At 43.0% G+C, this 12,912-nt stretch overlaps 1 protein-coding gene across 1 annotated transcript in view; it reads right to left on the reverse strand.

The window, feature by feature from the left end:
- Positions 1-5,371: 5,371 nt before the first annotated feature.
- LOC308126604 (uncharacterized protein) overlaps positions 5,372-12,912 on the reverse strand; it is a gene marked incomplete at both ends in the record, with an annotated part of 138,693 nt that continues 131,152 nt past the window's right edge. Inside the window, 3 exons of the mRNA XM_080491105.1 lie at positions 5,372-5,712; positions 9,132-9,202; positions 12,080-12,221. Of these exons, the coding sequence (XP_080347231.1) occupies positions 5,372-5,712; positions 9,132-9,202; positions 12,080-12,221 (554 nt within the window). The remainder of the gene's footprint in view (positions 5,713-9,131; positions 9,203-12,079; positions 12,222-12,912) is intronic.

Raw genomic sequence — 12,912 nt, forward strand, 5'->3', positions numbered from 1 at the left:
AGGTGTCACAGTTCACCATCATATCGGTCCTTCACACTCTTGATTTGGCGGCCGGACCGTCTCCGTCCTGTCGGGGATTCAGTGGCCAAGAAAATGGCCTTTTCACGATTCGGCAAAGACAGCGGCCCGGGCTGAGGCGGCTTGCAAATTGGAAATTGAATGAGAACTGACAAGCCTCTCAAGAAAATCAATCCAGCGGAATTGGTTTCCAATATGGAAATTCCTGGAGAGATGATCACCTGGAAATGGTCGCCGCACGTTTCAGATATTTCCTTTTTTTTTCTCTTTTTTGGGTGGATAATGGATTGGTTTGTCCTCCGGGGTTAACAACTGTCGTCGTTTCAGAAGAGAAAATCAAGTAAAAGCAGGATGAAATTCCAAATCCACAGATGGTTATTAATATAGTGTTGAAAGGCTCAGGAAACCTATTTTCTACGACTCCATTTTATTTATTAATTTTTTTTTTTTGAGGGGGGGAAGTGATGATGGTTCAACTTGTGGACCGAATCTGACAAAATCCCATCAAACCTGCAGAAAAAAAAAAGAAATAGCTTTGTTTTATTTATATTTGCTGAAGGCAGTTTAACCTGTAATCTGGTTTCATCAGGTTACATTTGCCGCAATCACTCCAGATGTAACGACGTCTCTCTTTTATAACACGGATATTTCTTCCTCTCACCATCCTCGTGTTACGTTGGAAACATGGGGGCAACCACGAATTGTTAAACGTTTGTTTGCTTTGGCTTTTCCAAAATAACGTGTTTCTGTATAGCGGATCAATAAACTTCTTGGTTCCGATTCTCTCCCCAACGTTTGATGAGATATTAAACTATTCAAGCAAATTCAAGGCAGCTTCAGACGTACAAAACAACAGAACTTTAGGATGGTCACTTATGGTAACACTTACTTGATTGTTCAGTTAAGCTCATGATGAGGAGTCGTTAAATTTTTTTCAGGGGAGTAGATTTTTGCAACCTCCCTTTGACATGTTTCATCTGTGTTTCCTTTTTATCAGCTGGTGATTCTAAATCAAATTTAGACAGTTACTCATACAACTAAGGAACGAAATGCAACCGAATGCAAGGCCATATACAAGATACTGTGTCTGTCAGGCAACAAAGCATAATTAGGAGAAACGGGAAGACAAGTCCAGACACCAAAAAAAATCAACATAAGTGTGAAGAAGGAGACAAAAGAGAAAATCTTATAATAGATTCTGGCAAGGCCAATCAGTCAGAAGTAACAGATCTGTCACAATAAAGTTTCTGATGAAAACTCAGGAAGAAATACGGAAGCATGTCAAAATTATGTTGCAAAAACCAAGTTGCCTGAAATGAAGAAACAAAATACTTGACGACCTTATAGAAGTATCTGAAACAGTAAGTAAGTGAAACAGTCCAAGACTGCCTCTAAAAATTACTTTATTGCTTTTTCACTATTTCAAGCAATTTATAAAGCTTTTACTAATTTTTGCTTTTTTACTTTTCACAGTTTTGATCTTTTCAGCAGTTTCAACCATTTAAGCTGTTTTTCCAGCAGTTCTGGCCCCTTTCACAGCTTTCAACACGACTTATTGTTTTGTTTATTGCCACAAATCAAACACGCAAGTGAGTAATCATCGCTGGCCATGAAAGCCAATCAGACGTCTCTTTATTTGGATTTAATCATGGCTCGCTTTCCAAGCTTACATAAAGAGATGTGGTACAGGTTTTGTTTAACAAACTTCTGAACCAATGTTTGATTTGACACATTGAACTGTGAGATAAGAGTCCTTTTGACAGACGTGTAAAATCAAATAATTAATTCAGGGAGCAGCAACAGAGGCTCCAGGTTGAACGCTTGCAGAGTTACTCACTGCTGGGTGCATATTTCCAAGGATATGTTATATTGTGGACAATGTTTGAAGAAAAGAATATAGAAATGTTCACATTTTTCTAGGTATTATTACCACCGAAATCGTTTTGAACTCAGATTAATATTAAGTTGATCAAGTCAGTTTAATGTTTAACACATCTTGCCCAATGTAATCTACCGATGGAGGAAAAAAAATGTATTTGAAATATTCGAGAAATTTGAAAAAGAGAAGCGTGTTGAAGTTTAGGAGGAGGGAAGAAGAAGGTCGGAGTAACAATTGAATATTTCCTGTTAAACTTTGAGACAAAATCACGCCAATCAGAAAGAAGTTCAACTCTTGATTTGTACGTGTCTCACGCTGCAAACCAATTTCATTTTTCAACGTCTTAAAACAAATGCAAACTTACATGAATTTCTAAAGGTGCAGAGGAAATGCTTCAAATATGGCTTCATTAAACCCATCAGAGCTTATCCAACATTTATCAACACGAAATAATAAGGACAGTTTTCAACTCTTGCACTTTAATTACTTTTTAGAGAAGCCAAACTAGAAGAAAAATCAATACTCGGCTCAAAACGCACCAGTGAAACTTGCAGGAGGAAACGGTTCTGACTCGGCCAAATAGCAAAAGTACAACAAGTATGGGCAAAAAAAATAAAAAATGTGGGGAAAGTCTATGAAAGTCCTCAAATGGTGCTGAATACATGCCGTATTTATCACAATTGTTAAAGACCCTGATCATACATTTTTTTGAGTATTTTTATTATTAAGATTTTTGTTTAGTGGAACAAGAAATTAGTTAGTAGGAAGATCACAAGTTATCATAGAGGTTAAATCAGGTAAAGTATTTTTTTTACTTCTTGTGCGTTATACTTTAATATATTTCCCAAACATAAATAAACAAAACATGAAAGAAATATTTGGTGTTTTTTTTTTACTCAGGTTATGCAAAATAAAGGTTTTTTTGGGGGGGTGTTACAGGAAGACAAAAGTCTTGAGGTTTGCTGTGGAGTTGAGATTGTTGTAATTGTAATGAAACCGTCTGTGTGACCGTAGACACACAGCCTTGGCTTAAAATGATGAACTCTTGTGCTGAAAACATCTTACACTGATGTCTTTGTCATTGTCTTGGGTGGATGTTGCAAAGTTAAGTAAAAATATATACATATATATATATGTATATATTAAAAGAATTGATTAACTCACTGGTTTGTACCTTGGACAGGCCTTCAGTTCCATTCATACAAAGCTCCTTAACAAAACAGTCTGTAGCCTTCTTTAGAAATGATAGAAGAAGAAGGAAACGACTTCTGCTCTTGTTCCATTTGCCGCCAAGGTTCTTGAATGTATTGTTCACGATACATCCACAACCTGACATCACGTACATCCACAGGATCTGTACTGAGGGGCTTTATGGATTGTAATTTTCTTTTTCTCATTAATATAGAAAAATATGTCAAAACTCATCACTAACTCCATTAACAATAACAGTTGCATCAACAATAAATTGACATTAACTACCCGGTAATCAAGTCATTCGTTAATCGGCAATATGAGAATTCATCCGGTCACCTAATATTGTATTTAGTTTCTCATATTCAGTCATCTCCGTTTGCCACCATTGTACTTATATATGCATGTCTCGTAAAACTCTCATAAAAAAGCATCCGAAGCAGTTTTATGTGATGCAGACATCAGAGGCTGGCATTTATTGGTCACCCACAGCCAGTAAAGCAAACCAGCGGACGTTTGGCACTCAGCTTGGATTCTAAGAGTTCCAACACTTTTCCGCATTGGTGTTTCTATTGTCTGTCGGTCAGCGGCTTGGATTCAGAGGCGAGGGAACGCATGCAAACACATCCAGTATCGATTTCTGAATTCTTCATCTTCTTTGTCCCTGGGCTGCTCGCTTCAGGAGATCATGTGATTCGTATGTTTGATTTGGCACAGGCGTTCGCATCCTGATGAAACCTGCGCAGCGGGGGATTAAAGATATGACCTTAATGATCCCTCGTGAAGAAATTAAAGAGGGGCAGGTTTCCTGGGGACTGTGGGGCAGGATGAGAATGGGAGGAGTCTCCTCCCATCACGTCCATTCTTACTGAAAAGGAACGTAAAACGATATTCTCGTTAAAGAATATCCAAACCACTGACATGCAAACGAAGGCCATTATTATTATCTATAGCAAAAAAACAACATACATTTGAGTTTAAAAACAGAATACCCACCTCAATTTGAATAATAATAATATTTTCTTAAACTAATATAGAGAATAATAAAGAAAAACACCATTTTTGCTAATTCTTGATGAACCAGTCAAAGTCCATTTCTGTTGGGACTTTCCAGTGAAATGACTGCACGCGCCTGTAAACTATAAACTGCAAAATTCCACCAAGACGTGCCTGTTTTTAATAAAAGTTTGCTATGTTACTAACGCCATAGTACTCTCCACTGACTCTCACTTCCACCGCTGCTCAATTTCAAAGTTTTTTTTTGTGTTACGTCAGCTTTACTGCTACTTGAAGCAGGTGTTCCCTGGAGTCCATATCAGGAACGACGTACTCATTTATTTAAAAACTGGTGGTTTTCTTAATTTGCGAGTTCATTTAATGGGCCTGAAACGACATTTAATAACAGCCGGGGTTGCCTTCTCATGCGTTTAACCCCACCACCATCCCCTCTGCTAACCTTCATAAGGTTGATCAATCAGGAGTTGAACTCACGGATCCAGCTCTTCCAGGCGTCTCGTTTGCGACCGACTCATCCATCAGGAGACCTACGTACCTCTGAGCAAACTTGGATATACTGTAAATGATGTCCTAGTTCCTTTCGCCATGTTTGTCTTGTTGCCTAAGTAAAGCACCGGGATTTTTTTCACAATGACTTTCACAGTTACGGCCCAAACTTTCCACCGGGGGAAACATGCAAGGTAATTTCATCCTCTTGAACTCATGGGTCCGCATCATTTAGGGTAGCGTTACAGCCGGTAACCACAGGTGTCACCAGATCTAACGGGAAAGTAATCGTTGGGATGCAAAACTTCAGAAATGTCAACTCGATTGCAGATATTCAATTAAGCTGAGACTATAACGAGTAATTCGACCGGCTTGACCGTAAAGGAACGGGAATGCAGACAAAATCTCACCCATGGGTGCCGTCGCAGCGGCCGCAACATCATTCTCACTCAATTTTCACTGAACCGCGGTCATCTGATGCCTTCGGAGACTCCAGTTTTGCTTCTCTCGTTTCCAGTCCGTAGGTGGGAACGAGCGCGTTCCTGTTTTCCTAGTGAGCTCAGCTTCCTCAGATCAAAGGACGAATGTGGATTTTAAGTTCGGTGAGAAAAAAAGAAACAAACCAGGAAATGCTCTTAAAACATGAAGACATCCACCACACTTAACTACTGACGGCGTCTGGGTCGTTTCCTGGTCGGCGAGGGTTTGATGAGTGTCGACAGGCGGACGTGAGTCTCGACCAGAACTCATTGAGGGTTGCCAGTCGGACCCTCCACCCAGTCAGGGGGTGGGGTGGGGGAGGGGGGGGCTCTGGACCTGAAAGGCATCCGTGTCTGGGAGTTCATAACAATGTGAACCGTGCTCCATCTCAGCCATTTGTTTCTGCCACTTTGGCAGCGAGAGACTTGCGCTCAATCTCTCGGAGCTCGTCTGGCGTTCCCGCACCTCATCCATCACGGCTTCGCTCTCGGGTGGATGGACCACTTCCACGCCTCGGTCTCCCCGCCCTCCGTCCGCCAGTCTGCCGCTTTCATCAGCCGAGCGCCGCCTCCGTGGACTCCAGCCTTCTCCCTGTTGCTTGTTGCAATTACCCTCTGCACCAGCATACATCACCCGGGACACTGGTGGGTGAGGGAGAGACACGGTGATCTGTGGCCGCGAATGCCCCACTTCCCGCCGTGTTCCCCCATAAAGCACCGTGTTTGACCTCCCCGGGAGCGCGACGCGGAGTGACCGACGATTTGTACTCAAACTCCATGAACTCATCTGACTTTGAAGAAGAGACCTGATTTGCAGCGAAAGAAGAAGAAGAAGAAAAAACTATTGAGCCACGGATTTGCCGGCAATTGTCGAAGCGTCAAACGCGCCGGCACGAGAATAATGAAAAATGAATCTTCCTCAAAGTGGCGAGCTTTCTGATTTTAGCGTCAATTTATCAAGGGACGACTCGCGGGCATGCTGGGATGTAAATAACAGCAAATTGTAGAGTGTGATGAATGATACGGACCGACGTGCCAAACGGCACTGAAAGAAAACATCACACTGCTTCGGTGCTTAACAGTAAAGCAAGCTGTTTATGTGGCTGTCATACGTGTTGTGTGGGTTATTGATTGCTTGCACAGCTGAAAGGAGCTGCGTTGTTTAGTCAACGGCGTGCAGGAAGAGCGGCGGCCATTGAGACGCTACGCAAGACTGGATGATGTTTGTGTCACTGTGTGTTAAACCACATAGGGCCTCCTTTGAATCCCTCCAAACTCCTGATGTGTGATCCGCTTTGTGTTTGTTTTTTTTTATCCCGCTTGGTTCAGTTTTCAGTGGCTCGACACCGTTGTGTAAACAGACACACAGAATGCAGCAAAAGTTGTTGGTATACACTCAACAAAACCGGCGTGTAAGCATCTTGTCAGTCGATCGGTTATAAAATATAAATCAAAAGTATACATTTTAACATTTGACTGTTCAAAGTTTATCGTCAAAAAACTAATTCAGCTTTTTCTACTTGGGAACAAAGACTTTTGGAACCTTTTTTTTTTTTTTGTCATGTCATCCTTTATTACAGACCAGCTGGATCTCCTGCACTTGTCGGGTTGTTGTTTTTAGATTAGCAGAGGAAGCCGAGCCTCTATTAGTCTTTCTTTTGCACTACTTTGACAGCCTGATCTTATCTGCTAAACATCCTATAAGGTTACCTTGTACATACAGTTTGGTGCCTGTTTAAAGTTTGAAGAGGAAAATGAGCCGTTGGCTCAACTTGCCTTTAACAAGATGCAGCGATACCGCTGTACAGGAAAAATGGACTGAGATGAAGTGTGGAAGAGTCTTCCTCCACTGACTCAAAGATTAGAACTCTTTTGGGAAAGCAAGCAGCATCCATAAAGCTGTTGTGGCCGTTCAGAGCGTGTGAGAAAACATTAAGGCAAAATCATGTTTGCAGATTTTGGCGAGACAAATCTTTCTCATCTCAGCGCTGCCCCCCCATGGCTACCAGTGGTATGTATCCGACAGTTTCCGGGTGATTGCCAGAAATGCAGACAAAATTAAAAGTACTGATGGAAGGGTTACGTGCAGTGGTGTATTGGTCCCTGGAAAAGTGGGTATATGCTCGTTTTTTTGTCTTCTTTTAAAGCAGCCCAGAAACACCATTTTATACAAAAAATTGCTTGTTAGACAATTCTATCTATTGAAAACCATCTATAGTACCGACGTATCGTCACACAATTTTGGTATAATTTTATATAAATAAATATAAATGTATGAATTTGTCATAATTTTATATAATTTCCGTAATATTATATATATAATTGATATAATATACTATAATTGGTACAATATAATTTTGGTATAATTTATTGGTTAACAATACAGTATGTGCCTCTAATTGGCTCGTCAGCTGTCATGCTGCAAGTTAAATATAGACTTTAACCAGTCAAATCAGTGAATGCAGCGAGTAGGAGCCAGCGAGAGGCAGAGTTTGGCAGGTCATGGCTTCAACATCCTCGGGGAGGAAATTGGAAATCTGGCTTGTGGATACTGCTGAGTGCTGAATGATGCTGACTGAAAAATAAGTGGGTTTATGCCATTTGTATTGCATTTGAAGCATAAATGAACCTGGTGGAGCCCCTCCCTCTGCTCGGGGAAGTGGTTTGACCAATCTCCTTGGTGCTCCACATGCTCGGTGCAGTGGGCTGCCACAGTGAGGCCACCAGGGAGCTCTTTGGGGTCAAGGGTCTTGCTCATGGACAAATCCCCACCGTGGGATTCAAGCCTTTGAACTTCTGAGCTCCTCTAACCTCTCGGCCACCACAGCCCCTGGCCTGTCAGTGTGTCACAGTCATTTGTGTGTGACGACATTGGTGGGTGAATATAACTTAATGTATCATCGAAAAAAAGTGAAAATATCCAAACAAATCCAAACTTATGTCAAAAACAGGCTATAAACTGCAGTCGTACAAGACCGTTCTTCCTAGTGCCATTATGAAATCATTCCATATGACAAAGTCCTTTCTTTTTCTTGGTTTGGTTTAAACCAAGATGGATTAAAATAAAATACCTTGATACCTAGAGGTATATATATATATATATATATATATATATATACTTCTATACCCGCCGGCTCATTCCACCACCTTCCCAATGAGGGGGAAAAAAATCCATGACAACAATAATTGGCTCTGTCATCCACGCTGACCTTTGACCTTACCGCGCAGGGCACGGAACCGAAGTGAGAACTTCCATCTGAAGAGTTAAAAATATTCCAGGAAAAAAGGCCACTCTTTCACTCTCTCTTCACACGTGCACACGCAGTTAAAGGTTAAACTCCTGCCTACAGCCCGCTCATTATAAGAGTGCCATGTGTGGACCGGTTAAAAGTGTGTGTGTGTGCGTGTGTGTGTGTGTGTGTGTGTGTGCGTGTGTGCGTGTGTGTGCGCGCGTGCGTGCGCGCGTGCGTGCGTCTCTGTGGGTGTGAGACAGAGTATATGGGGAGAGAGGAAGTTCTTGGCTGGTGTCGAAAGCGGTTAAATCATCGCACATAGGACCAAAGTGGCACTTATAGCACATAAACGTCACTTGGAATGAGTGGGTCCTGGTGAGCCGGTACAATATGCAGGCGTGTGTGTGTGTGTGTGTGTGTGTGTGTGTGTGTGTGTGTGTGTGTGTGTGTGTGTGTGTGTGTGTGTGTGTGTGTGTGTGTGTGTGTGTGTGTGTGTGTGTGTGTGTGTGTGTGTGTGTGTGTGTGTGTGTGTGTGTGTGTGTGTGTGTGTGTGTGTGTGTGTGTGTGTGTGTGTGTGTGTGTGCGCTTGTGCATTACGCAAGCGTAGGACGCACTGAAGAGAGAGAAAAAAGATGATTCAGTCGTACATCGGCGGACATCAAGTTCAATTATCAAGCTGTGAAAACATCCAAGGAGGATTATTTTTTTCTCTTTTATTCGTGCCGACACTCCCCTCAGTAACAAACACGTCTTTTAAGCCCCTGAATCGACAGAACTGGAGTGAAAATGTGTGTTCCTTTTCCTCAAGCCCCCCCCCCCCAAGCTTACCAGGCAGGCCTGGTCTTGCCAGGGTTCTTAGCAGGCGTCGCTTCGGATCTCTGCGAGGGCAGTCGCTCACGCTGCACAAGCAGGTGATGATTAAAGGCTGACCTTACGCTTAATTAGTGGCAACTGGGAGATTTCACCGCTCGGCGATGAATCATGGGAAAGGGGAAGCAAAAAAAAAAAAAAAAAAAAAAAAACAGCCGCCAGGGAAATGTTACCTAAGTGATTAGGTGAGGGGTGTAAATCAATAGTGCTGCTGACCTGCGGATGAAGTGGAGGAGGGAAGCGAGGTGCGAAATGAAGATGGAAAAAAAATATAAATAAAAAAAAAAATGTATGAAAGGGCGTGATTAACACGAATGGCCCGCTTCTGTCTCACGGACATAAACATTCCTTTTTTCTTCTTTTTTTTCTTCTTTCTAATTCTCAGTTGAATATAAAAGAGCAAGAGATTCATAAATCCCTTCAGTGTGTGACACTCGTGGAATTTCGTAATGATTTCTCGACAAACAAACTGGAATTTTAAAATCACGCTTCGGGAAACCCAGACAGGCAAAGCCACTGTCCTGTTTTAAGTCTTAAAACTCATTTTTATCACTTTTAGAAAGTACAGTTCTTTTGTTGTAAATGTCATCGTGGTTTTTAATCAAGAAGCACTTTGCAGCCATGTTTAAGAAAAGTTGATCGCGCACACAAGTCAAGTCATTATTATTCACGTCAAATCCGCAAAGGGAGTGACAGGAGTCCAATTCCGGCCACTCTTGAAGTCGCTGCTTCGTACTCCCCGCCGGCTCGCGGAGTTGGGAGGAAGAGAAAAGTTGCAGTCGGCCCTGGCACTCTGGCTCAGATAAAACAATTAATCTTCCCCTGAGCGAGCCGCCCGAAAGCTCGGAAAGGGGCTAAATGGCTCATTGAAATCTGGAGCTTTAATCGCTTCTGTGAGGCGGGTTTGGGCCAAATCAGTTGTTGATGCTTCATCCCTCCTCCTCCTCCTCCTCCTCCTCCTCCTCCTCCTCCTACCACCGCCACCGCCGCCTCTCCACTCTTAAATAGGAGGAGAAACTCCTCTTAATATGTAGCCAAGGTCAGGACATGCATTAGTTATTGGCGAGTGGAAATCAATAGCCGAAGCGGGTCCTTGACGACGCGCCGCCTGAGAATGTCTAACGACGACTTCGTCTCTCTGCTTGCGGCGAGGGCGGGGAGCATTTGGAAGTCGGCAAACGCGACAGTGCCTCTTCTGAAATCATGGCTGTAGCAAAAAAAAACAACCTCCGAATACACTTTTACGCTTCGGCTCGGCAGGTAAAGGTCGCACAGAGCAGGTAGTGCACATAAATAAATAGTGCAACAACAGACTACAATACTCGGGTAAATAAATCCAGCAATTATAAAAAATCTGTTCCTAAAACCGTGAATCAAAGAATGAAGGTCAAAGGTTAAAATATGTTTAAACATGGTGGCAGTGACTTTTTGGCAAAGAAACGGTTGTCATTTTTATGTTGAGGCGGTGGGGGGGGGGGGGGGGTGTCGCAACGAACTAAAAAAGTAACTTGTGATCTAAAGTAAAAATGCTCAGGGAGACAGAATAAAACAGAAATCAGACTTGAGAGCGATTTTGAAAAAGTTTAAGACAATTTTATTCCATTATTCTTGTTAAGAAGAGACAAAGTCCTTCTACAACCGTCGCGTGATCGTCCAGGAGATTGTCTCACTCTGAAGTCAGACTTCTTAAAAGCTGAACTCTTTTGGGAAAGTTCCACCAGCTCCCTGCACTGTCCACACTGAAGGTGTCAAAAAGTAGCACAGAGGTTTCAAAAAGTGCTGACACGGGTCAACCTTGTATCCCAGACTGCAAGATTACACATCATGCTTTATGGGACAAAATAAGATTTCCATTACTTTTTAAAGGAGTAACTATCGTATAAGTATTTCAAGGTAACCGTGGCAACACTGGTCCTGATGCACGCCCCCCCCCCAAAAACCCACAAATGTTCACGTTTAGGAGCTTTTTGGTAGATGTCCATCAATCTGTTCATAAAGCAGGATGCTGCATGTAAAAATCTCCTTCATCCTTTTGGGTTTTGCACTTTTTTTTTTTTTTTTTTTTTTTTTTTTGCAGCTCAATTTAAATCGGAATCAATTTACTGAATCTGTTCGCAATTAAACACCGCTTCCTAATGCCCCACGAAAATATGGCCGGGGCGCCGGCCGCGGGGAAGCCGTCACTTCCGGTGGAGACAAGTCCCATGTGGTTCATTTCACACACACACACACACACACACACACACACACACACACACACACACACACACACACACACACACACACACACACACACACACACACACACACACACACGCAGAGGGCCAGTTATAATTGACTCTATTGAGCAGGAACAGCATCCTCCCTCTCTGCTCCGGCGCTAATTGGGTTCTGCGCCCTTACTTTTTTTTTTTTTTTAAAAATGAAACACATTTTATGGAGCAATTTAAAATACGTCGCTCTGCATAATTAGAGAGAAATGAGGGAATGAGTGGGACTCGTGCCACGACAGCCGCAAGACGAAATGCCTTTTTTTTTTTTGTACACCGAGGGTTGCTCGCCGCCGAAGAGAACCGCTTGTCTAAAGTAACAAACCCCCCAAAAAATTTAATCTAATAAAATCAAAATGTAAATATTAGTTCAGAGCGTCCAAATGATGTTGCTCGTAATTGAGGAAACATGTGAAGGTAAATAATGATTTGCTCTCGGGACCGTACGCCTGCTTCTTTCATTAATCTTCACTCCCGGTGACTTTATTTTGGCGGGTTCTTCTGACCCCCGTGAGTAAATGCTCAAACACTGAGGTGAGGCCAGATGTTTGGCAGACGCACGTTGACAAACACAAATACAGATGCTCGACACAAATCCGCACATCCTGCACACAAAACTCCCACACACAGTCTCACCCGACGTCCTCGGGGGAGTCGGCGGCGACGAGGCAGCCTCTTCGCCGCTTCCCGCTTGTTGATATTTGTCCTGTCGACGCTCGGTCGGCTCCCAGGCGAAACAGGCGCCGCTGCGAATGTTTAACCACTTGAAACGTTTCTGCTAAATGAGGGGGCGGAAACACAGACGCAACAGTGGATGGAAATCTCTGGTGTCGGCTCAAATATTGGCCCCACTCATCAGTGATCGTAGGAAACGTCCCGCGTTTTTCTTGCAGAGTTACTGAGGATCTTTTTAACAGTAAGGATTTCGAGAATGCTAATCGCTGTACCACCGGCAATGCTACAAGCTGCTAATGCTGCTCTCACTGTACAACCGGCGATGCTCCAAGATGCTAATGCTGCTCTCGCTGTACAACCGGCGATGCTCCAAGATGCTAATGCTGCTCATTCGCTGTGCCACCGGCAATGCTACAAGATGCTAATGCTGCTCTCGCTGTACAACCGGCGATGCTCAAAGATGCTAATACTGCTCATTCGCTGTGCCACCGGCAATGCTACAAGAAGCTAAAGCTGCTCACTCGCTGTACCACCGGTAATGCTACAAGATGCTAATGCTGCTCATTCGCTGTGCCACTGGTGATGCTACAAGATGCTATTGCTAATAACTCACTGTACCACCGGCGATGCTACAACATGCTAATGCTGCTCACTCGCTGTACCACTGGCGATGCTACAAGATGCTAATGAACCGTAAACACGCTGTGCTTCCAGGTTTAGCATTAGCTTTATTTAGAGTTTAGACTACGACTGAAAAGAAATCTGTACTAGTATGAAGAGTTTTGCAGACTGTA

Source organism: Lipophrys pholis, assembly GCF_963383615.2.
Source record: "Lipophrys pholis genome assembly, chromosome: 21".
NCBI lineage: Eukaryota > Metazoa > Chordata > Actinopteri > Blenniiformes > Blenniidae > Lipophrys > Lipophrys pholis.